The sequence below is a fragment of the Carassius auratus genome, chromosome 7 (genome assembly GCF_003368295.1).
Source record: "Carassius auratus strain Wakin chromosome 7, ASM336829v1, whole genome shotgun sequence".
Classification (NCBI taxonomy): domain Eukaryota; kingdom Metazoa; phylum Chordata; class Actinopteri; order Cypriniformes; family Cyprinidae; genus Carassius; species Carassius auratus.
This window is the reverse complement of record NC_039249.1, coordinates 10,392,388-10,419,151: the sequence shown is the minus strand read 5'-3', so window position 1 is coordinate 10,419,151 and position 26,764 is coordinate 10,392,388. Positions and strand designations below refer to the sequence as shown.

Below are 26,764 nucleotides of genomic sequence, written 5' to 3'. Positions count from 1 at the left end.
TTTTAAGCTTAATCAAATAAGTCAAAGAGGAGAAAATCATATTTCTTCATCTTCATTCCTCACACTGGAGCCATATTGAGTGCATTGCATTGTGGGACACAATATGCATGGCAGCAAAACTAAGACTAGTAATAATGTATTACAAATGTTAAATATGTACTGTGCAAGATTCTGGATGTGCATCTCATTTCTTTTCCACAAGGAAATGATGCAAGATTGATATTTGAGGACAGAGGGATTAAAACAAGACCAGTTTATGAAAAAGCATATCCTTATTTCATGCATTGTGCACTGGCTGTATAATGCACATTTCAGCTAAAGCAGTAGATCATCTGGGTATTCAATGCATACAAAAATACTGCAATACGACTAGGGTGATAGTAAGTTATTACGAATGCAGGCACACTCCAGTATTATGCAGTGTAATAACAATCCGCCTTCACTGTCACAGCACAGTTTGTACCAGACACACTCGCTCACATACAGAGCAGCTTAGCATTCCCATTGCATTAATAAAACCTTTACGTCGCTCCCAAATGAGATGGATTGGAGATGAAAAAGGAAATCTAGACCAGCAGCCAATCTTCATAATGAAGGCCAGTCTGGTGTCGGCCACAACCCACATCCAGCCAGGGCCATTCAAACCAGCTTATCTATGAAAACACCCCACACATCATCCCCTTCAGATCGGCCGCACACACATCTCTGGAAATAATCCTCTCAACTCAGGTTGATTTCAGCAGTGGGTCTCCAAGTACTGTAAAGCTGCGGTGAACGGATTGAGGGCTCTTTGACACAATGGAGCAGTTCATGACATGAAAACAAATCGCTGGAGTCAGGATTTTGCTCTGCCGATAAGGAAATTATTTTCTGCGGGGTATAATTAACTCCGACTTTGTTTTTATTGACCTTTCTCTGAGAGGATCCTCCCGATTCAATTAGACCATTGAATGAGATGGACTTTGATGGATGTTAATCTACCGAATATAAAGCACATCAAGATTTAGTGGCAGCCTCTCATTAGTATATAACCTTATCAACAATCAGAGCATGTGCAGACATCAGATCAAGGTGTTCATAGGTTAAATGCAATAGATAGTACACTTCTTTTATTAGGTACAATTAACAGAAAACACCTGGGATGGAAAAACAGATCTGAAGTAGGAGTGCACATGCGCACCTGTGACGTCACAGAAATAGCAGGACTCATGAATATTTATGAAAACTCAAGATGCAGATATGTTTTACATGTAATTTGTCTCAGTGTTGTTTTTAGAAAGCACTGGATGATAGAGAGATGTGTGGTTGCAGATGGTTTCACTCTCACCTTACAAGATGTAATGTACAGAATATCAAGAGTGCCCTGTTTTATACGATCTGATTAATAATATTAAATTATTAGCAAAATACTTAATACATGTAGATATTTTAAATCTCCTTCTTTGTTTATTGCATTTAATGATCTAAAACACTTCTCAGATGCCTTTAGATAAAATCTAAATGCAATACAAATATTTGTTTGTATTGTATATAACTTATTACATTTTCTTTATATGATGCTTCTTGGAATGTTATGTTTAGTCTGGAATTAACGTGGTTCCAAATATGAAAACGTTATTGCGAGTCGCGTGAATCATTTATTACGAACATAAATTTATTTGAAAGGCAAAGTGAAATAAAAATGTGAGAGCTTTGATAACAATATCCGAGGTTTAAATCCCTGAAAGCCACAGCTGACCGTTGAGAAGATCTCGAGACTAGGTTCATCCTAACGCTCCCTCTACTGGAGATAACAGAGACTAACACACACTCAACAGACAACAAAAGACACGTACAGAAAAAAGACGATTGACACGTTTTATTCTGGGTTTTTCGGTTGAACTTTTAATACTCTGTGTTTGAAAAGCGTTCGAGGAAATGGAGACAGGGAGTGATCACAATGAGGCGAAATACCTTTACCCAGAAATCACATCATGGTACAATAATCAACAAACAACATCTGTGATGGAAATAATTAAAATATCGCCAATAGAGACCATATCCTTAACGCCAAGGCCTGCCTGAGGACGAAGGTAATCAGAACCTTCTGCCTCCTTCCAAAACTTCCAGAACATTCAAACTTCCCTTTCAAAGAACCAGATACTGTTCCCTCGATCTCCTCACGCCACTGCTCTTAAAGGAATAGTTACCCTAAATAAAAACCGTCATCATTCACTCGCGTTTTTTAAAACTAATGTTTTTCTTGTCTTCACAGATAACTATAAAGTCTTATGTACGTTAATCCTTCTGTGAAAAGTCGTGATGTTCCCACCACAACTATGAGGATAACATAGAGGACCAATTTATTTTCAAAACTTTTTGTAGAACGTTAAAACGCATTGACAGCCAATCAGATTCCACCCAGTGTTAAAGCGCGCGAACATTTAAAGTTGAAGAAGACATAAAGGAAGCGCACTGAACGTTATTGTCCGTTGGTATGGACGCTTATATAGCTATTGTTCTTGTGTAGGGTTTGTTTTTCGCAAGCTGTTGAATATCTTCAAAACTGAATATGGAGTCTTGACAGACCCTGGTTAGCGGATTTGGACTTAAAGAATATCACAAATGCTTGCAATGACATAAGGGTGAGTAAATGTGACAGAACTTTATTATGTTGAGTGAACTATTACGCTTTAAATTACAGGAGTGAATAACAAAACTCTTAAAAGACTGTCTTGTATGTACCTGTGGCTTACAGTCGGTTTTAAGGCAAACCTGGTTTTTGTTTAGCTCTTTGACTAGCAGAAACCTTTCCGGTCAGTACAACACATACACTCTGCCATTACATCTTCATTTACTGGCTTTTGTTGATAATTTTGGCACAAACTCTCCACATAAAAGGAAAACAAATGAAAAATTTGTCTCCGAACAGTGAAAACGTACATCATAAATGATATTGAGGGGTAAACATGACAAAACAACATACAGAGACACCATGTTCTGTGTAGAGACTATTCAGTTGTTCTCACAGTTTCATATTAAGAAGACACTGGACAGCAGTAGTGCTTTTTGGGGTCTTAAAATAAAAGTACAGACTTAACGAAGAGGGGGGCTCTCTCGCATATTATTGTCTGCAGAATAAACGCAGCATGCATCTTCACAAGCGCTCTTTAGCATCAACAAACACACTTTTTAATATATATTTTAATATGTTGGAAGGTTTTATTTGGCACAGAGAGGGACAATTTGGCTTAGCGTGCTAAAGTCTACATGAAATGGTGTTCATAACCCATTTTACTTTTATATTGTGATTGCAGCTTTTTGATTGTTTCCAGCCTAGATAAAGTCATCTAAAAGTCGTATTAGAGGCAGAGCAAGTTATTATATTTATATGAAATATCCTAAACTGCACTGAAGAATTATATATATATATATATATATATATATATATATATATATATAAATATAAAACGCAAATTAGGAACGTAAATAGGGTTGGTCTAATTCCATGCTGACTTTAGACTCATCATATGAGATGCATATAGGAGGTTTTGGCATCAAAATTGGACACAATATTGAGTGACGGCGAGATTAAACCCCCCCACTTACACGTCGTTTAAACGGTGGATGTAGTACAAATATGATGTTAAAGCTAGCAGGCAGAGGGGAAACGAGGGATATTACCAACTCCCTCGTAGATCGAATACTACATTTGGGGGTTTGGAGAATATGAGAGGAGAGAGAAAGATGAGAGGAAAGAAAGAGGAAAAGACATTCAGAGCGTTTATAAATCGCTCTCTCCATAGAGGGCACTGGAGAAGGAGATGTAATCCAGGGCTCCAGGGGCCGCCTCGGGGCCGACATACTTGGTCATGCGGCTGATGCAGTACTCGGCCTGCTCGGGTGGGAGTTCACGACGGAGCTCCTCCATGGTGATGTAGGGCTGAACGACAAGAAGAGACACTTTAACCGTTTAACCGTTTTTGTACAAAAACTGATACTAAAACGTGTGCAAATAAACACAAAGCGAAATTAATTCAGAATTCTCTCAGAAAATATGGCAAGTTGTTTTAACATTTAATAATTAAAACATTCTTGTATCTATTCTATTTTTGTAGCTACTAGTATCTATTCCAACTAGGTATTAGTACTCATACTAACATGGCAAGCCATTTTAGCATTTAATACTTAAAACATACTAGTATCTATTTTCGTAACACTTTATTTTAAGGTGTCCTTTTTACACATTACATGTATTTACTATTATAATAACAATAAACTATGCAAGTAACCCTAAGACAAACCCTAATCTTAACCCTAACCATGTAATAAGTACATGTAGTTGATTAATACTACTCAGTACTTATATGTATAATTACACAATAAAGAGTTAAAATACTAGTATTCATACTACTAGTAATTAATTTGTAGATACAAGTATCTATTCCATTAACTAATAGTACTTACTGTCTACTAGTGCTTATTATTTAGGTACTACTACCTTTTTAAATGATACTAGTATTTATTCATTAGCTATTAGTATATTTATTTATTAGATACTGGTACAGTCATACGATACTAGTAAAAACTGCACAGTTGCTATTTAAATGACAGATCCACTTAGACGTCATTGGCACAAATTTTAAATGTACTACTAGTGTATACTATCTATAGAATATTTACTATTGAGACAAGTACTAATATCTAATAAATAGCAACTAGTATCTTTAAATTACTGGGAACTAAAGAATAAAAAGTAAGAATATCTTAAGAATATCTTAAGAATAGGTACTAGTACCTGATGGAATAGATACTAGTAGCTAAAATAAATTCTTAAATAGACACTTGTACGTTTAAAGGATTAAATGTTAGATCGGCCTGCCAAACAGACACAAATGGATTAAAGAGCAGCAACACTGATGTTGATCTCACCTTGTCGGAGGCCAGGATCTTGAAGGAGGCCATGACCTGTTCAGCAGTGTCGGTTTCGGCGGTCTCACGTGTCATGAAGTCGATGAAGGCCTGGAAGGTCACCACACCTGTGTTGTTGGGGTCCACCAGCGTCATGATGCGGGCAAACTCCACCTCACCCTAGAAGAAACAGCCAATGAGATTCAACACAACTACTGCTCAAATGTAGCAGAAGCAACTTCTTTCAAAAACAAAATAATCCTACCATCTCCAAACTTTTGTATCGTATGTGCATGTAGTTTGGTGATGATGAATGATTTCATCACAGTGCATTAGTTATATCGATGCAGAAGGTGTTTTAAGTGAGTGAGAGGATGGTCACTCACCAGATCATAACCCATGGAGATCAGACATGCACGGAAATCGTCGGGGTCCATCATGCCGTTTCTCTTCTGCAAGTTAAAAACAATAGTGAGTCTCCTTGCTTAAGGTCAGAAGTGATTGTGGATGTGCGTCTCACTGACCCTGTCGAAGTGGTTGAAGGAGGCTCTGAACTCATTGAGCTGCTCCTGGCTGATACCCTTGGCGTCGCGGGTCAGGATCTGGTTCTCCACCTCGTTGATGGTGCGAGCGATGGTGGTGAGCAGCTGCTCCCAGCCCACACGGATGTGCTGAGGAGAGAAAGATGGATGATGCCAGAAACAGAGACATTGTGAATGCTTGCTGGCTTTTGAACATTCATCATTCCTCTCCTAATGCTTACTGTGTGTAATGTGTATTAGTTTATGCAAGATCTGCTTAATGTGTTTATTTTTGGGTAAGGCTTTATACAAAAAAAAAAAACTTATTAAATTGAATATTATTATGAACACATCACTGAAATATATTGGACAGACCAGGTTAATCATTAATGAATTATAAGAAATAAATAAAAAGTAAAATATATTTTTATTTAAAAAAACTAATTAATAATAATTGTGATTCATTAAAGGTTTGCTATTTAAATGTTGCTAAAATGTATATTTTTTTAAATGAACAGAAAATTTTAAACATTACATACATGCATAATGTGACTTTTTATACCTTAGTTTTTATATTTTAGATAAAATATTGGGTCAGTGTGTTTTAAATTGACTCTAAAAGAGCTATTACTAGGGTTACTACAGTTAACTAAAATAAAACTACAAAAACAATATAATAAAATAAAGTCTAAAAAACATTAGATTAGTGAACATCTCATTTAAACTCAGATTTTTTAAAAATAAAATAAAATTTTTGTATATTAATTTAGTATACTTGATGTACTCAAATAAATGGGAAAACAATCGAATGAAAGTTAATTAAAACTAATTAAAAATAAAAACGTTATTTTTTTTGTGAGATTCATAATAGGTTTACTATTTAAATTTTGCAAAAAAAACAAAAAAAAAACTTAAATAATTATTTTAAAATAAAAACAGTGACATTAAATACATATCTGGTATGGAAAATGGCTTTTTTTAACTTAAGCTAAATAAAGACAGTCCTCTTGAATTTGTGTAAAAAAAATGATAGGTTCCCACTGTGACAACTTACCCCACTATAGCACCAATATGTTTTTAAATGATCTTTGTAAAAACTTTGCTTTGTGAAGACTAAGTTATGTGTGTAAAAAAATAAAAATAAACCCAACCTGTGAAATATTCATAGGTAGCATGAAACTAGTCCCAGTCGCCTGTATAACACACACACACAAAATAGTGACTGTTCTGAAAACGAAGCCTGTGTTTGTCACAGAATACCTCCATGGTGTAGTTGGTGTGTTTGTTGTCGAAGACGAGTGCCTCCTGAATGAGCTGGTGATCTCCCTCCAGTTTGTCAATGTTGGATTTGTAGTTGATGATGTTCTGCTCGTACTGCTTCAGATTATTCATCTGTTCCTCCAGAGAGCCAGCGATATCCACCGACACGTGACCGATCTCCTAATAACAGCAAACCAACAGAGAGAGATGTGCATTAGAAGAGAAAGAACAGGAGAACTTACCAAGCTAAAACCTAAAAGCTACTCATACTTAAAAAGGATTTACACTAAAAGTAGCAAGTAACTACAACTAAAAAGGGCATTTTTTTTAAACTACCTGGCAAAGAAGCATTTTAATTTAGTTTAAACTGATGCTTTACTTCTAGTTACTTCCTAAAAGTTATACCTTTTAATTATACGTTAAGGATTCTGAAACAGGCTTGAGACAAAAATGCCACTAAAATGAATAAAAATGCCCCCCAAATTCAAGATATAGGAGCAAATGTCCCCCAGAACAACTAAACGATCCCCGTTATGGCTGTCGAGATTAAAGTGCAATTAAAAATAAATAATAATAATGAAAATGACAAAAACACAACACAAAATTACCAAAAATTAGAGTGAAACCAAAAAAATAAAAATCATTCAAACTTACTTAATTAAATTAAAACGAAAACTGAAGAAAATAACTATAATCTATATTAAATCTGGTACGGCTGTACTGGTTAAAGTAAAATGAATGAAAAGTATTCATTCGCATCAGATTTCTTCACTTATATGTTGGTCTGAATTAATGAATAAGTTCATTAAAGCGACTTGGACTTAGAAAGAAAGTGTTTGATTACTGCTTTAGTAACTTCCCAACGCTGATAGCCTCCCAACTTCATTAAATCTTGTCGTTTACTCCCAGCACCTCGTGGTTTGGTGTTGAATAAGCTCACCTCCATCTTGTTCTGGATCCAGGGTCCGATTATGTTGGCCTGAGCGGCGAAGGAGCGCCTCAGCCTCTCGTTGGCCTGTTGCCTCGCAACCTCCTCCTGCAGCATCTGGTCTCTGAGGGGAACCAGCTGCTTCACCTGCGATCGGAGACACACACCTGAGTCTCTCCATGCAGTAAACGACCAGCCGTGGGCTTTGTGTGTGTGCACTCACTGCCTCCCATTTGTTGGTGATGTCCTGTGGGCTGAGGACCGTGTAGGGGTTGACTCCGACCAGCTTGATGCCGTAGGTCTGGGCGATCTTGGTGATCTCGTTCTGGATGCCCATCACGGCGATGCGCTCCTTATCGGCTTCGGGCAGGGTGGCCTTGAACTGATCGTGAGCTGTGATCAGACTCTGAAAGACAAATGGAGAGTAAAGGTGTCCTGTTATGCTTTTTTTTTTTCTTTTTCAACAGTAGTTAGCTTGTAGTGTTGCTGTTCGTGCAAATTAAAACCAATGGAGCTATGATTGACTTGTTGAGATGCACTAGAGACCATAGACTTTAATGGCAAAATGAGTTCATTATTACAGCTGGGCAGATGAAACTCATGTCATGGTGAGGGGCGTGTCATTTCTGGAACTCGCTCTAAGTTCTCTCCTATCACAACGCACTGGACCAGATAACCAATCAGAGTGCATTTTGTGTTTTGGGAGGAGGAGCTTCATTGAAACAACTGGGATTCTTCTTATTCGGTCCTGCAATGCAACCTTTATAGGAAGTTTGATTGACACTATGCATTGCTAAGAACTTAATTTGGACAACTTTAAAGGGATTTTTTCAATATTTAGATTTTTTTTGCACCCTCAGATTGCATATTTTTATATTTTATGTATATTATACAAATCTTTAAATGTATATACATGCAGCTGACCTGGATCTCCTCGATGCTGTGCACGATGAACATGTCCTGCAGATCCTCCATGGCTCCATCCATCCAGTTGTTGAAGGGCGCCGCCCTCTTGGCGAACTCCAGGTACAACTGATCAATCGTCTCCCACAGTTTTTCTACACGCTGGAGGATGAAAGAATATAATCAGCTTGAGTCATAACAATTACAAATAATTTCATTTTTTACACATATATGACTGGTACTCCAGTTGCATGTTTATTATGGGCAGCTAATATTTGGCTTCACACTGTAGCATGAGTTTGTTTGGAGTGTGCACCTCTAGAGCGTCTCTTCTCTTCTGGGTCAGGGTTCCCAGGTTGTCCCACTGGTCACAGATGCCCTGACAGCGGGTGTTCACTGAAGCAGCATCATGATAGTCCAACTCACTAGACACAGAGACAAACACATCTGAGCATATGTTATTGATCATGCAGTCAAACATTATCCCAGACATGTTTTGGGTAGGTTTTGTGTGGTGCACGCAGTGAAACTTGCTTCAGCTCTTGAGCGATGGCTGCGATCTGCTCCACGCGGTCCTGGTGTGCGGCCAGGTCACTCTCAAACGCCTCGTGCTTCCTCATCAGAGCCCTGATCTCCATCAGAGAGGCCGTCTCATAGTCCTTCTGAGACAGCAGGTGCTCCTTCCCTGCAAACAGACGCGCCAAATCATAAACCCAACAATGGCTGCACATTTCAAAACAAGTGCCTGTGTGCATTGTGCCATGAAGGTGTGGTGTTGTCAGCTCACACAGAAGTCGATTTCAAACCAATCTGTTTTCTTTTGGTCAATGTGGCAAAATTTTTTACATTTTCAGGAAAACACATCATCTCATTAGTCCACTTTTCTCAGCCTATAGTGTTTATACTCACACTCTTGCGCTCTATTCTGACTCACATTTTCCAAATGATAGATTTCAAGTCAAGTTTTAAAGAGCTGATGGATGCTTGGTGTTGATGTTGAACTTTGTGGTGTGAGAAAAAGAGTTGTGTGACCTTGGTGTGGTTTGTTTATGGTCTATAACTTTTTAATTTTGGCAATTACATTTAGGCTTCAAAATTCATAAACGTGTCAGTTGGTGTCAATTTTGATGGCCATATAAAAATAGCAGTGTATGCAACATAAAATCATACATATTTTATTGTTCAATGGTAGATGCTTTACTAGCAACTGGTTCTTTTTTGTAAAGCTCTTAAAAGTGTAATATGCTCATGTATTTTTGGGGAACGCGAATGCTAATGCGTTATGTTTTGGCTCTTGTGTAAACTAAGTATGGTTACCTGTGGTCCAGGACTCATGCAGGGAACATTTCTGCTTGAACTTCTCCGCCAGATGATCGAGTCTCTCCAGACGACGGATCTCAGTGAGGAGCCATTCCTCGTAACCCTTCTCTACCTGCTCTAGACCTTTCCATGCGTTAGCAATATCCTGCAGACAAACAAACAGACAGTTTCTGTATCAGCTTCAATGCAACCAATTCACAATCAGTTGATCTGACTGGCTGAATTTCTAAGGAGCGCAACTGGCTGATCATAAAGTTTAAGTTTCAGGTTGTGCAATTTGAGAACTATGCATAGGACCTAAGTGCAGAAGATGCTTCAAAAGGGTCAAAAAACAACGGGAAGGGGAAACCCAACCTTTCAGATGTTTTACACGACTTACCGACACCATCTTGCCCTCGGAGGGCATGAAGGCCGGGCGGTTGCTCAGGCGGAGTTTGGTCTGCAGGGTGTTGAAGTTGATCTCCAGCTGGCACTTCTCCTGAACGCGTGGAGGCTTGTGGACGCGCCTGTAGTCGCGGAAATCCTCCAGCTTCTGCTGCATGGCACGCATGGTCTGCTCCGCCACGCGGTTCTCCAGCCACGGGATGGTGCGACGGATCCACTCCAACAACTACAGAGAGATGGAGAGTTAGAGACGGAGAGATGGGCTGAGGTAGGGAACAAAATTAGGGCTGTTACCAAACCCTAGTGAGAAGTCACCTAGAAGGCCCCAATTATGCCGCCTTTTACTGTCATTATGCATCATTAGTATAAAAACACTGACATTTTCATTCAGGATGATTATTACTTTTTACAATATGTAATGTAAGTCTCATCTGTACCCAGAATGTGTCTGTGAAGACACAGCTCAAAATACCCCACAAATCATTTAGAAAATGTCTTTTTTGAGCGGAAGCAGTAATGCGCTGTTTTTCGTGCCTGTCTCTTTAAATGCAAATGATCTGCTGCTCCCGCCCCCTTTTCCTGAATAGAGCTGGTCATTACAGCTCGGACCTGCTAAAAACATCTGTTTTGGTTTTGATTATCACATCTATCATGCTGAAATCATGTGTTTTAACCAATATAAGGTTTTCTGAGAGCACACAGACAGAAAAGCGGCTGTCACAACATGTAAACAACAACAAACAAGGTTCATCCATCATCCTGAAGTCAATGGTTTTCCGAATGGTTTTTGGACACATTAAACATTATCAAGCCAAACAGCTAAACCCATCTATTTACAGTATTCCTTGTTTTTAAAACTGTGCTCTTGCAAATTAATGTTTAGCTTTTTGCCATTTGTATTTATGCTTCAAAATTCAAGTTCTGTTCATTTGCAAAGATTATCATGATGAACAAAGCATCTAACAATCATAAACTTCTGTTGGTCCCAATCAATCCCACTGGCTTTTTGCTGTTAACATCTGAAAGACTCTCACCTCACTGGCCAGTTTCTCATACTCCTCCATCAGCCGTTCGTTCTCCTGGTTCACAGCCAGAACCTTACAGATCCTGTTAGCCGCGGTCTCGGCCTGGAGATACGGAGAAAACAAGCCACTCATTTAGTGATATAACAAATTCAGTTTAGAGTTAATGCGCCTGTTTCCAAGTCTCCTCAATCCTCAAACCTTCTTCAATCATTTACACAAACTGGTGCCAGTTTATACATCTTACACTGTAATAATGAAATTGAATCCAAATCTGATTGGATTAGTGGTGACTTTTACCTGCTCTGCACCGGCGAAAGCGTGGTAAAAGCAGGACACGTAGGTCATGATGGCTTTCTCATCAGGTTTAGGAGTATTGACGATGTCTGAGGACAAAAAGAAACACAGAATCGAGTTGAGTTCAACCAAAAGGCCCTTTCCAGCAGGTCATCATGACCATATTTATAATACAGTGCAGAATGTGACAAAGCAGTTTCACACAGTCAGAAACAGGAAAATGTTAATGTTGTAAAATCATTTATCATGTATGAAACAAGTTCATAATAATAGTATCAACATGCAGCTCAATGCTGATTCAGTTAATAATGAAACACGTTTAATAAATGACTCTAAAGAAGATATCAGGGTCATTACTCCACTCAGTTAAGATCAATGTTGATTCAGTTCAGTTCAATAACAGTATTAATGTTGTAGAATTCATCAATTATTAAACAAATTGAATTTCAGCTCTAAAACAGCTTCACAGAAGCCAATAGTGTTGATATTAAGCTCAATAGTTTAATCTTGATTCGTTTCATTAAAATAATAGTGTCCGTGTTGCAAAGTGAATCAATTATTAATCAAATTTAACTATAGCAGCTCTACAGAACATAATGTTGTCATTGTTCAGCGCTTTGTAGTTTAGTGTTGATTCAATTCAGTCAATGTTAATGTTGTGAAATTCATCATGTGTGTCAAACAAATTAAATTTCAGCTCTAAAGCAGCTTTACATCAGACAACAGAATTTAAATTCACCTCGATTTCGATGTTAATTTCAATTCAGTTCAATAACAATGTTACAAAGTTGATCAATTAACAAACAAATTCAATTTAAACTCTAAAGCAGCTCAACAGAACACAAGCGTAAATTTTTATCAAACTCAATTCAGTTCATATATTTGTTATCATCCAATATTATCAGTGCAGTTGAAATGATATTACTGAATATTAATTGTAATGCTGTCAAACTATTAATCATGATTAATCGGATCCAAAATACGTTTTTGTTTGCATAAAATATATATGTATATATACATATATGTGTGTGTGTGTGTGTGTGTGTGCTGTGTATATTTATTATGTATATATAAATACAAACATATGCATGTATATATTTCAGAAAAATGTTATATATGTATATATTAAATATATTTATTTTTAATATAAATTATATGCATAATAAATATACACAGTACACACACATGTATTATGTAAATAAAAACTTTTATTTTGGATGCGATTAATCGCGATTAATCGTTTGACAGCACTAGTTAATTGTCTTTTAAAGCCCAATTAAGCAGGTCAAGCCAAGCTCAAGTTTTACATCCAGATTAAATGAAGACACATGTGCATTAAGCTCAGAAAGATGACTGGCTTTTTTCAATGAAAGCTGATGTTTAACCTCCTGTATTGTGATGAACAGGATTGATTTGACCCACCTTCAGCATCCAGCATCTTCGGGATGTCCAGGTACTTCTCTGCCACCTCAAACGCAGTGTTCAGGTTTCCAATAGGGTCGTCCTTCAGAGGACCAAACAAATACAGACACATACTGTCATTTTTAAGAGATTCAGGACTTATATTGTGCTCTGTTTGTGCACAGTGTCTGATTTGTAGCTTGTGATAATTTTCTTAATGTTATAAATAACATTACATGTCTGTAGAATAATCAAAGATGTTTAGAAACAGATTGCAGTCAGATTTAACTGTCAGTTTAAACTAATTTGAGATTTCTGAATCAATCGTTTGAGCCTGCAAATCATAACCTGATTGGATAAAACAAGAGCTTTGGACTCAATGATAAACCTTTTGAGTTTAGAGGATCAAAATAACAAAAACAGTGTGTGTTGAATTGGCATAAAACTGGTCACAGGAAATAAATGTAAAATATCTGAGACCATTGAGATATAAAGACAGAAGCATCACCTTTCTGAGTTTAGAGTAGTCGATGAGGTCTGGTCTGTGTCTGTGGATGAGGGCACACAGAGCGAGGCCGTCCTTCCAGCTGACAACACACACACAACATATTAGCAAACCTGTATCAGTAACCAATAATACAAATGGGAATGTTTTACAATAAGGTTTCCTTTGTTAACATTAGTTAAAAATAACTAACAATGGGAAATACTTCAAAAAGCATTTAATAAGAATCGTTCAGGCTAATTTCAACATTTACTAATGCATTACTAAAATTACGAAAAGTTGTTTCTGTTACACCTGAGCTGAGTTGTACAGTTGTATTTATATTAATCATGTTTATTTTAGATCATACATTAACTAACATCAATTAATGGGACCTTATTGTAAAATTGTCACTATTGTACAATTCAACCAAATTATTCAAAATTAATCATTTAATTAATAATTTAATAAATCAGTGTTTTTAACTAGTCATGCAAGAATATTTTGCATGTAAACTAATGCTTATAAGCTCTGAATTAAAATCTTGAGTTTAAATTATTTTTGTAAAATTGTTATTAATTTAAATTAAATTAATTTAAATATATATATATATATATTGTTGTTAGTAAATTATTTTGATCATTTCCAGTTTAGGTCTAATTGTAATTGTCTTAATTGTTGTGTGTGATGACATTCCAAAAATATTTTTTCAAAATGTAACAAAAATGGCCAAAAAATATATATTAGCACGGGTATAAATGTTGACGATATTGTTGTTGATAGTTTTTTGGTATCACAACTGAAAAGTACAATGAATGCTTTTCAAACATATGTGAGGTGAATTTAATTGCGATGTTTCTGACAGGGCAAAGATAGCATAGAGAGATTTGACTGAGAACTTGTATATTATATATTATATTTAATAAAAAAAAAAAAAAAAAAAAGTTTGTTACGTTAACCGTACATATATAAGTACAACTAGGATGTCAGTTTTAAATATTTACCTCTAATCTAAACTTCTCCAAAAGTGAAAGCAGATACATTTCGAATGTTACAAAAGATTCTATTTCAAATGAACGCTGTCCTGAACGTTCTATTTGGAGAGTCGTCCGGTCACGACTCTGACTCTGACCTGATGTGGAAGTTCTGTACGTTGACGTTCCTGTAGGGGGCCGTCTTCCTCTGACACCACAGCAGCAGACCCTCTTTAGCAGACGTCTCTGAGGAGTCACACAACAGCAGTAATGAGTCTTTAATTAGTAACATGACCGGTCACATCGTGTCCTCAGTGTCTTTGTGTTTGTACCCTCCACAGAAATGTCCTGGATAGCGAAACGGAGAATGATGGTCCAGATCATTCCCAGAGTCATTTTCACATTGCCATCAACAATCTCTGCAGAGCAAGAGAGAGAAGTTTGGAAGAAGTTGGTTAATATTGATACGGTTTATGTTTGATAGGTTTGAAATATTTGAAATTTATTTGAATTAATTAAATGGTATAATATAAAACTTAAATCGCAGATTAATCACATATACACCACTGATTAAAAGTTTAAGGTCAGTAAGACTCTTTTCAATTATGTTTTTCTTATGATAAAGAATCCTGAAAAAAAGTCGGCAAATATTTTTCAACACAGATACAAATTCATAAGTGTTTCTCGAGCAGAAAATCATCATATTAGAATGATTTCTGAAGATCATGTGAGACTTAAGACTGGAGGAATGATGCTGAAAATACAGCTTTGATGAATTAACTATTTAAAATATATTCACATATAAAAATAATAATAATATTTCACAACATAACAGTTTTTATAGCATTGTTCATCAAATAAATGCAGCCTTGGCAAGCAAAAAAAGATTTCTTTAAAAAAATCTTACCAACCCCAAACTTTGAAATGATCATGTATTTGCAGAGAAAAGAGATTACATTATACTTACGTTCTACTATTTGCTTTATTTCTCTTTCACTGAATTGCACTGAATTAACTGTCAGCCCTAGTTAGTATCTTAAAGTCTCAGTGGTGTACTAACAGTGTAAAAGTTTCTCACCTTCAGCACCGATGGACACCAGTTTGACTCCTTTGCTAGAGATATAATCCAGAGCCTTGTTGACGTTGGCGATCTTGTGGAAACGCATCTTTCCTTTATCAGGCTTGGGCAGTCTCTCACCTGCCGATCAGTCAGACCAAACCGATGTCAGTTATAGAGGTAAACTGATCATTATTCTGACGGTGAAGCGTGGAATTGCACACATAATGACTGTTTCCAAACAGGTTTCCCAAACACCACTATCATATTTTATGTCAAAACAAAGCATTTTAACATTTTCAAAGATTGCAATCTTTAAAGTCAACCTACGTCAAATGATGCAACCCATTTTAATTGCAGTTATGAACATATTTAGTTGAATAAGATGCACTGATGAAGTCGCTCATGATAAGAAAGTAAAAAGGAGTGCATACTGATTTGACGTTCAGACAGCAGGTGATGTTTTAACTAGGTCTGATTCTGACTAATGTATTGAAAACGAACCACAAATGTAGTGCATGACTCGCCGTCTGTCCTCTGAGGATAAATTAAGCTTTACATGAGTCATGAGCTCCATTCACTGCTTCAGTCTCCAGCCACAAACTCCTTTTAAATATGACTGTTCAACACCACGGCTGAGTTTGATGCAGCAGTTACAATGTTAGAATATGAGTCTCTGTCCTTACGTCTGCTCCACTAGCTCAGTGCATCCTAACACATCAGTATAACAGAGCTGTGTCCCTCCGGTCGATACCTGAGATGACCTCGAGCAGCAGCATGAGTTTGAGGCCATTCCTGAAATCCTCTTCAATGTTCTCGATCTGAGTTCCTGCTTTACGCAGATGAGAGTTACACCACGCCGTGAACGTCTGAGGGACAAAAACAGATTATTAAGTGAAGGCTTATCCTCAATAACAAAAAAACAACAACTGTCATTTTCAATAAGTACAAGATATATTTCAAATGCATGAACCAGTTCTGTGGTGAGAACAATATTAGGTACAGTATATTAAGGCGAGACACTGCAGGTGAATAGGATAAAAAAAAAATCGTCTTACTTACCAAGTTGACTGATGATATTGATTATTGTAAAAAAAAAAAATTGTATTACAAGTTTTCTCAAATGTTATGTTTAAATATGCAAATTAGGCATTGTTTAATGAAAGATGCGCTAATTTGCATAAATGTCTAGTACCAAATCTGAAGTTTCAAAATATTTGATTTTTTTTGTTTTTGTTTTTAAAAAAAAGAGGGAATTCTGGGTATTTCCTTTTGTCCCTCCATAATTCAGAAAATACTTTGAACAGCCAGAAAAAAACAATATATTTTCCCAATGTTAAATATGAACAAATCCCTCTGTAAAAACCTTCACAATATAGACAGGAATAAAAATGTAAAGTTACATTTTTTGCTACTGAAGTGGAGATTTATGGCTCTGTGTTGAGAGAAAAAAAACTCATTTTGAGAAAATGTCCTTTAAAAATATGTATTGTAATTGAAAACTATTGACACAAATAAGATGAAGTGCTATAAAAGAAACACTTAACAATGTCTTTTGGATGTTTTCCTTCCACTTATTTAGAAAAAGCACTTTATGAAAAGCCAAAACGCTTGAAAAATTGGCTGAATTATTATTGCCTGATTATCTGTAGGGTCTCGTAAAATCCCAGGGGGAATTCAAGGTATTGTTTAAGGGTTTCGGCTGACAAAAACATTTGTGAATCCCTGAACTAGAGTATAAAAACTGAAAAGAGTTCTGCGAAAGCACCGGGAGCCTTTAGGGAACATTTAGACAAAACGGAGAGGAGATGGACGGATAGAGACACCACGGGGGAAATGGAAAGGTGGAAAAGATGCAGAGCAGGAAGGCTGGACGGAAGCGCTGATGGTGGAGGGGTGACGATGTCTAAATGTGGATGACACAGGACACTCGAGACACAGCTGAGAGAGAGGGATTCCTGAGGAGCAAGTCAGAGCTTCAGCTCCAGAAGCTCTGTCATCTCCTCATGAGCTTTCTGATACAACATACACACCTCACAAACAGCCGTAATGTCCAAACACGTATAAAAACCATCCCTAGAATGGAACCAAAACACAAATAAGCAGCCAATAATGTAACCCTGAGGCTTTAAATAACAGCCTTCAGTGAGCGCACGCAGCTGCCACTTCCACTCTGTTAAGAAAATTCATTTCCCAGAGTCCACCTGTTACCAGCATGTGTGTGCGTGTGTGTGTGTGTCGATCTTTAAATGTGAGGTAATGTGCTATCAGCATGCGAGGAGATGTCTGTCTTCTCCAAACCCCACGGGACGGCCAGGGAAGCCCTTTAATAGGTGACCTTTAAACCAAATTACGACTGACCTCTAGGGTCAGAACTGGACTGCTATTTTAGTTAGTTGTGTTTAAAGAAAACCCTGTTCAGCTCTGTCTCATCACCAACAAATCATAAATCTCACACTGAGAATGAATGTGAGCACACATTATAACAGGAACGTTGTTACAAATACATGGACAGGTTTACATTTATTATGCGTGTAATAATAAATAAATGCTGACTTTTGTTTGAATATTTAAATCTGACTGACCAATCAGAATCAAGAACTCCAGTGAGCTGTTTGGTAACGCATTAAAAAGCAATAAAATAAATACGAGCGAGATCTGAAGGGCACTTGTTTATTAGAGCTCAGCTGTGAGGTTATGAATGAGGTTCACCTGTTCATTTAAACAAACTGTTCCTTATAATGCGCTCTCGTGCCACACTGTGCTCAGTGTAAATACAGAACAACACATTCATAAAGTCTGTGTCAGGCCAAACACACACACACACACACACACACACACACACAGGCAAATATGCTCGTCTAATGCCTCTAGTGGGAAGGAATTATCACCTTACCAAAGCATGATCACCGAGCTGGAAAAACTCTCTCTGTAATTGTGAGTAAATAAATCGGACAGGACTGTATTAATAGCTTGTCATTTGTCTGGACGGCTGCCATTCGTTCTCCAGCTCGTTCTTTCTCTCCTTCACTCGCTCGATGGAGGTAATAGACAGAGGAGGGAAAACAATGACCAGGCCACAGGGGACACAGCAACAGTTCCCTGCTGTTAACCCTTCACATACACAAGCACTGATTTCAGCCATCGCATCAGAAACACACTGAACTCATTCTCTGAGAGGAACAAAGTTCAGCAAATAAACACAAAGCTAATCTACGTTCTTCAAGGACTAGAAGTTCTCACAAATGCTAATGATAAAACTACTCTTCATGCATAATTCATTTAAATCAAACTCAGAAAATTTTGCTAACATTCCTCTACATTTTGCACAGATTTTAAATCAATTACAAATGAATTTGCCATTAGCCTGTTGCTAAGACTACAGTGCATGTGTAATACTTTAAATACTGACACTAAGCTGTTATTACAGTCATATTTATTTTTCTTGACATTTTGTTGTCCTTTTTGGTTTTTGTAATAAGCAGTTTATGCAGCGTGGGCTAATGCACAAAGATGTTGTGTGTAAACGGCATCAGAATTAAGGGTTTTTATTTTTTTACTGCACTACTTTTCCATTGCTGTTTAATGTAAATGTGCACTAAGCAGCAGGGTTGCCAGGTCTACATAATAAACCCACCCAAATGCATTCTAGGGTTAAATGACTATCAAAATGCTCCAAATTAACAGGGGCTTCAGTTCAACCCACATATAAATGTGTGGCAGCAGTATAAAAACAGCTCAGTTATGCAGGAAAACTGTGGACTTGGAAACGTGTGTTTGAACATTGCATTAGCATCTCTTTTCTTTCACGTCTCACATATGTCACAGCATTAAAATCCAATGCTCAAGTTAAAATAAGTTCAACTTTTAAAAGTGCATTATGCATTAATGTCCCTTAACATCAGAAGCACAACTATGGCACCCTAAAATACTTTGTAGGCGGCTCACAGGGTTTCATCTCATCTCAGACACAGCTACAGGATTTGGGGATGTTCACACTGAACATGTTTTTTTTTATTCCAATGTGCTACTTTTCCATTATTTTTCTATGCAAACATGCACTAGACAGATGCGTATGACCATTAAACTTTTATAAGAAGTGCTGCTGATCAATGTCAGCACCAAAACAGTGGACCAATCAGAAGACCCTGGAGGCGGGGCAAGCGTTGTGAGCTTTTGTTTACAGTAGGGAAGCTTGCATGGCAACGGTTTTATTTGACAGTAACATGATGAAGGCATTCTGTGGATTGAATTTATAAAATCCATACCCGAGCTCTGCGTCTCATGTTTTTAGATGCAAAAACGTCTTGTAGGTCTATTGTGTCGTGCCACTGTCATTGCTTGCAGCAAAAGCTGATACATTTTTAATGCATCACCAACGCAGCCGTCAGCCAATCAGAACACCTTATGCAAATACCTTAGCGCAGACGCTAGCCAATCATGTTCATGCAACACTGGAAAAGTAATGTGATTGGCTGTTGTCACTATGACGATTGTGTCAGCACAAGCTTCAGACATGCTCTCGTGAATATACTGTTACTCACAATCAAAGTCATGAAAGCGTTCATGATAAACTGTAAATAAAGCACTAAAGCTAATACAATATTTTTTTATTTTACATTCTTCCAATGATAAAACTGTGCTATTGGTTTTGTGAGGGAACACACTGTTAGTACTGTTTTTATGATTATCATAAACATATATATTGATTTTCAAGTTTGGGTTTTGTGTAATGCATAATGGAGATTGTAAAATATGCATTTTTGGTATGGGAGTGGAATCATTTATAATAATTAAAAAATAAATCATTTCTGAGTGGGATCGGGGGTGTTATACCCAGTTTTGTTACTCAGATCTGGCAACCCTTCGAAATACTGGCTAACCGAGTGTCTAATGATGTCTTATGGTCCGTGTGTTCTAAATGATGTTAATGGGAATGGAAAATCTGAAATCATCTAAAAGGAATGACAAGGCAGCAACATTCAGTCACCCAGCACACACACTTGAGGCATGCCAGGACCTGACATCTCACATTTCCACATTTATCGACTGCAGCAGCACTCATTAATGGGTTCACAGAAATGTGACTCATGACGGCTGAGGATTCAATGTGAGAAAGAAAGAATGTGTGTGTGTGTGTGTGTGTGTGCGCGCGTGTGTGTGTGACTGAACGAGTTTCCTTAAAACTAAGTTTATCTTTGTGAGCCACTATGGCAACCTCATCTACAGCATCCTCTATTATGAGACTAATACTGTCAATAGCATTGCACTCCAAAATCTGCCTTCTGCTGGTTTTAAAGGTGCAATTAGAGCCGAGAATGGTGTTCAAAATTGAGATTGAGGCTCAGAGAAAAAAAAAAAATCTCTTGATTTTTCAATTTTTCAAGTAAAAAAGCATTATGTCTATAACAATGAATGCACCCATAACATGAAAAATAATGTATGAAAATTATTATTATTTATTTTTATTTACATTTCTGAAATAACAATTAATTCTGGATTTGTTAAGCTTTAATTTTTGAAGGGTATATTTCCAGGGAACACACGTTAGGAGAAAATTGTTAGCCTGAATGCAGTGTAAGTCGCTTTGGATAAAAGCATCTGCTAAACGCATAAGTTTAATTTAATTTAATTTATACAGGTATTTATGAATATATACTAAATGTAAGGAATTAACATGATAGAAGAACGTGAATAATACAGAAATCTCCTGCATTACAGAAACAGACAGCTGAAAGAGCATCGCACTTAAACTGACTCCTCAGTAATGAGCTGGGCAGATGGACACACACACACACACACACACACACACACACACACACAGTCATACAGTGATAATTCTGAAAATATCACCCTAACATCACGCTCAAGCCTTACAAAAAGTAGGGGTATCATATCATGGTGCATAATGGTATTTGATGGCTATACTATGGTGCTGTACGATTAACCCATTCATATCCCCAGAATCTACAAGGAAATGAAAGGTATTTTAAACAGCATACTGGTAATACACATATGAAAAGTGTCTGTAAAACCCACAGTTTTACCATTTTCGTAAGTGAAGCAAATGATGATATATAACTGCATATACACAACTTAAACACAAATTTCCAAACCCTTGAACGCACGCATAAAGCCGTCGTGAGGCCTGTGTGTCCCTCTGGTAGTTTATAGTCGCTGCCCTACATGGCCACAGCTTCTGGAATAGCAACTGCCATCTGATCTGAGCACACAATCCCTCGCCCGCTTGTTCACTCGCCCTCTGAAGCACTTTCTCTCTGTGAGAATAATGCAAAAATAAGAAATGACACTAATACACAATAGGACCTGAAACTCGGAAAAAATTAGCATCAAAAATGAGTCTAAATCGGTTTCCTTTTCAACAAATGATTAAAAGAAGTGCGAAGCTTTTTAAATATGCAAATTAAGATCGAAGTTTTAAAAACTGATATGTGATTGATATTTTCTAGCCACACACAGATGAGACTTTTATAGACATTTTAAAAGACTATAAGGTAGATGTAAAGAAAATTTATTGAAACTTATTGAAACAATACAAATTATTTAAAAAATACATAAATAACATACACAATGTACAAAATAATTGAATTAGTTAAATATTTATATTATATAAATATAAATTTTATATTTATATGTTTGACATTATTATTTGATAATAAAATGAGTTATATGAGAGGTTATTACATAACAGCACAAAACACATCCCCACAGATCTCACAATACTGAGAATCTAAATATTATCTGAAATATTATCAGGATCGTTTTCAGAAAATGCATACAATATTTTATAAATGATATTTAAGTATTCATAGGAGGTATGCATATATATGAAGTTATAGATAAATGAAAGATTGTTGAAAAAAATACTATTGAAGTCTTTCTACTTCAAATAAAAGAAATGGCATGTAATGCATTGAATTAAACACGAAAATTTGAAGGAATTACAATTATTTCTGCAATTAACTAGCAATTTCTGAACGAAAATTGTTTTCACACTAAATTTGTTTTAGAGCAGACAGTGAAAGCATGACATTTATATTTCAACATACATCATATTTAGGCAAAAGTCATTAAATAAATAAAAAAATTGTTTTGGTAAATCTCCTGTAAATCATTTAGTGAGTCGTGAAGAAAAAGACTGATTATGCAAAGTCGAGTCAAACAGATTTCTACAAAAATGTCGACAATCTAAACCTGATCTAAACGCAAAGTGTGCCAATGAATTTTGGCATTGAGAACGACTGCCATGTCCTCTTGATATCTAAGCCTTGACCAGTGGATCAGTTCACACTTGGAAGCAACGGAAACATTGTAACTCAACTCAGCGACAGAAGTAGAAGTGGCCCTCACAAAAAAATGACTGGCAGAAAGAAGCGACTTCACACCACAGAGAACAGACGTCAACTTAATTTGATCAGCGTGGCTTTTCCCACATGAATAACCATTTTATAGCAAATAAGGATCTTGAGCAGACTTGTCTAAAGGGTATTTATACCTCTCTGTTTTATAGTGTGACTAGAACATGGTCTTGCTGGGTTAAATCTGTGGGTATTGTTTACATCTTGATGCATGTCAAAGATCATTTCAAGGTCACGGTAATACGTGTGTGTGTATATATATATATATATATATATATATATATATATATATATATATATATATAGAAACGTCTGCCCTCCAAACAGCAGCAAAATATTTATCTTAGAGTCTTAAAATTGACATACGTTTACACTTTTTAATGATATTAATTAGTCGCTTCATATGTTTGCTCTGAAATTTGTTACAATGTTTCTTTTCAGTCAGTGGAACTGTAATTTTCCACTAAATGAAAAGAAGAATATACAATAGCATTTATTTATGTACTGATATCAATAACAAGAAAAAAGTAATTATCAACATTAATGTAACTTTTGTTGCATGGAAGTGTCTTAAAATGTCATGTAAGTAAATCTATAGCTAATCATTGCATATAAACTCATATCGTTCAGAGACTTAACCGGAAAAATTAAACTCAAGCCATGACACTCAAAATGTTGCTATATTTCCAACAAAACAATACATTTTTACTATATTGTCCTGTCCTATAGGCAAAAACCAATGCAAATTCACAAGTTACCACATCATCAGATGCACCTTCTTATCCTTAAAGTCAATATTTCAATCATAGCAAGGATAGGTATAATACTTAACAGTGAAGTTGACACTTTAGCTACATTAGCAATAGCTTAGCTGCAGCAACAACAACAAAGCGATGTCTTAAAACGCAGACTTCCAATATATCTATACTCCTCTATGTGGCAGCACTTAGACTCTTTCCACTGATTTATTCTTTCTGTCATAGATACTATTTAAAAGCAGCCATTAGGCTAGCAGGCAGCATGATATCAGTTATTTTAAACCAGATTGTGAGAGAATTTAAACTCAGAATTTACTAGTCAACAGCACAGCGATGCTGAGAAACGATTCATCTATTTTCTGCTGCCTTTTGAAGGATATCAGATGAAACAGCATGTTGACAATCACTTTATTACTGGTACGTCTGTATATGAGCACAGTGGAGCTAGAACAGGTGCAGAACCTCCACCCCCAAGCAACCACCATATTCGTTTCATTGCAAAATGATGCACTTTCTATATTTACGCTGTGATATCAGCTCCTTATGCTGATCTTACATGCCTTAAGGATGTTTAAAGACCCTCTGCCATGCACTCAACTCTGAAACCCATCTAACAGCCTGATTTGAAGCCTTTTAACACTGCAACATGATCAAGTTAAGAACTCACATTAGCTTTTTAATCAACTGGCATGAGCTCAACCGTCTTTAGTTAAAAACATAGATCACATAGATGTCACATAGATCATCCAGGGCGCTAGTGGGCATGTTATTACTTTTACAAAATAAATATCACTCCATAACCTTATGCTTAAACCAAATGGAGCCACTTAAATTTCACCTACTTTTATTTTTTAGTTGAGAAGCGAGAGGTAATGACATCTAAAGATTATGGTTTACATCAGAGAAGGTGCTGGCTATGGAACACCACCGTGGGCACCTTAAAAATGTGCACCATTAAAATAGTGACAATTGACATGGTGCCGTTTTTTGCGAGCTATCAAATACAGAGGGAGCAACTGCACAGGCAAAGGAGCTCAGAAAAGGTCTTCAAAGAATGGAGGGAAGGAGGGAGCAGCACGGAAGATGGGGCGGCAATGTTCAGGAGTATTTTTAGGGCATGTTTATTCACATGCTGAAATGAACCCTCCTTGCACTTCTCTTGCTCTCACACCATCTGTTCAAGTCTTTCAGCTTTGTCAGGTCTAGCCAACATCCCACAAGTGTCTGCGAGACACCTTAAAGGAGAGTCCTTACATGCAATGCTTTTCCTTTATTACGATTAAGGTCTTGCAAAAACACATTTTCTCCCAACATTTAAAAAATTTAATGGTTAATTTTTTTTGTGTATATATATATATATATATATGTGTGTGTGTGTGTGTGTGTGTGTGTGTGTGTGCCGATGGCAATCGATATTTAAACAATTTCCAAACATAACATAGCTTCCTAAACCAGAAGTGACCATTTGACAATTTTCTCAAAATATTAGCATCTGAAATACAAGGCTGATATATTCAAAGAGTCTTTTTCTGTCTTGACAAACATATCTGAGCTTGACACCTCGAATCTGTGGTTTGCAGAGATCAATCAGTTGTTCTTGACTGACGTCACCTCAGACCGTGGCACGAGCTCCACTAACGGCTAACGTCACCTGTCATTTTTCTGTCAACTAGATGCTGTTCAAAAACGTCTTGTTAACCTAACTTCTCGGCATTCACACAGGAAAAACTCGAGTTTTAACTCTAAAAAGCGACTATTTTTCCGTTTAAAGCACAGGTAAGTTCAAAGCGTAGGCTACGTGTTTTCAAATAGTACTTTAGAATTACGCGCGCTTTTCTGAGGTAACGTAATTTACAACTTTGAAAACTGCAACGATTGTCTAAGACAGTATCCGTGTTCCTTAAATGATTAATTATATGGTTTTATATACTCATATAACACATAGACTGATTAAAATTAGCCACAAACTTAATGAGGGCGGGAATGTGGTAAGACAACACGGAGGAAAACTGCGACTGGAACCAACAGCTGTACAACATGTAAACTCGAAACGATAGTAAAAAATATTTTTAAATCGTATCCAAGCGTTGTATAGTTTATTCAGTACGATTTGCTTTCTTCAAATTTGCTTGGGTAATCATAAATTCAGTTGCAATACCAGTCGCTACAGTCAGTCTTACTATAGTGAAAGAGCTATCCTTACTATGGTAAATGAAAAATAATAATAATAATTAAAGCAGTTGGAGTAGTTTTAGTTTAGTTATTTTGTGACCATATTGTTAAACATATAGTATTTTAGCTAAAATTTTCCACAGTAAATGTATCTTATTGGGTATGATTTAAAAATATATAACATGGTAGCCATCATTCACTCCAAAACCAAAGCACTTATAAACACTATTTTCATAAAGTGATACAAACTGTGAATGTAGATATATATATATATATAATTTTATATTTTAGCTATCAAAATAACTAGTAACCATTGAATTTGGTGGATCTATATTTGCCAAGTAATATAACAAATACTATAAAAAAAAATAAAAAAAATCCTCCCCTCAAAGTGACTTGATTGTGTAGCAGTGATGTTCAGCAGTCATATGAACATACCTTTCTCTGCTGTTTCTCCCAGGCAGGGTCCAGCAGAAGGTCCCTGTCCCAGTCGTCCTCCTGAGTCATGTAGCTTTCCGTAGTAGACATCATATAGGTGTTGTTATACTGCACCTGCGTCTCAATAACAGTCGCCATCTTTTACACTTATCCGTCTAACTCTTAATATTAGAAGTTAAGTGCCTTGCACTCTAGATCATGAACTCTAAGTCCTGTCCCTGTGTAAGTGTATGACCGTGGAGGAAGAGGCCAGACTCCACTCGTCCGAGGTGCCTGTGTGGAGGTGCGAGCAGAACTTCTGCTGCCCAGTGCTCCTGTCCTGGTCAAAAGTAGCACACGTGACTGCACCCCAATAAATAAGAGATCTGGTTGTGTGGGTGTTGGGTTATGCTACCTAAAAGGTGTGAAAGGCGGGTCTAACTGTGCACTGGGGCCAATAACTGGAGGCTCTTGTAGTGTAGGGCTGGGAATGATCTCATACACGCCTCCTGGTGCCCTCCACTTAGCTAGCACCTGTTGTCCTTGGCAGTAGTCTAGATCTTCTTACCCAAGCAGCAGTTCTGGGGCCTGCTGAAA

At 36.8% G+C, this 26,764-nt stretch overlaps 1 protein-coding gene across 1 annotated transcript; it reads right to left on the bottom strand.

Annotated features, from left to right (window-relative positions):
- Window positions 1-1,843: 1,843 nt before the first annotated feature.
- On the bottom strand, window positions 1,844-26,668 carry LOC113105854 (alpha-actinin-3-like). Its single transcript, XM_026267205.1, has 21 exons — window positions 26,189-26,668; window positions 16,196-16,310; window positions 15,463-15,582; window positions 14,717-14,803; window positions 14,543-14,630; window positions 13,435-13,513; window positions 12,948-13,029; window positions 11,529-11,614; window positions 11,241-11,333; window positions 10,202-10,432; window positions 9,820-9,967; window positions 9,037-9,187; window positions 8,819-8,927; window positions 8,524-8,664; window positions 7,823-8,005; window positions 7,612-7,746; window positions 6,672-6,851; window positions 5,415-5,561; window positions 5,277-5,342; window positions 4,912-5,070; window positions 1,844-3,922 (listed from the first exon to the last, which is right to left on the bottom strand). Exons 1-21 carry the CDS (start codon window positions 26,324-26,326, stop codon window positions 3,764-3,766), a joined length of 2,697 nt encoding a protein of 898 aa, XP_026122990.1. The 5' UTR covers window positions 26,327-26,668; the 3' UTR covers window positions 1,844-3,763.
- Window positions 26,669-26,764: the final 96 nt, after the last annotated feature.

What these genes read in the sequence shown, in the direction of transcription:
- LOC113105854 (XM_026267205.1), bottom strand. Translation starts at nt 26,326, where the DNA reads ATGGCGACTGTTATTGAGACGCAGGTGCAGTATAACAACACCTATATG. An exon ending in CCTTCAACCACTTCGACAGG is followed by an intron (nt 5,343 to 5,414) that starts GTCAGTGAGACG and finishes TTTAACTTGCAG; the next exon opens with AAGAGAAACGGCATGATGGA. An exon ending in AGATCCTGGCCTCCGACAAG is followed by an intron (nt 3,923 to 4,911) that starts GTGAGATCAACA and finishes CTTGTCGTTCAG; the next exon opens with CCCTACATCACCATGGAGGA.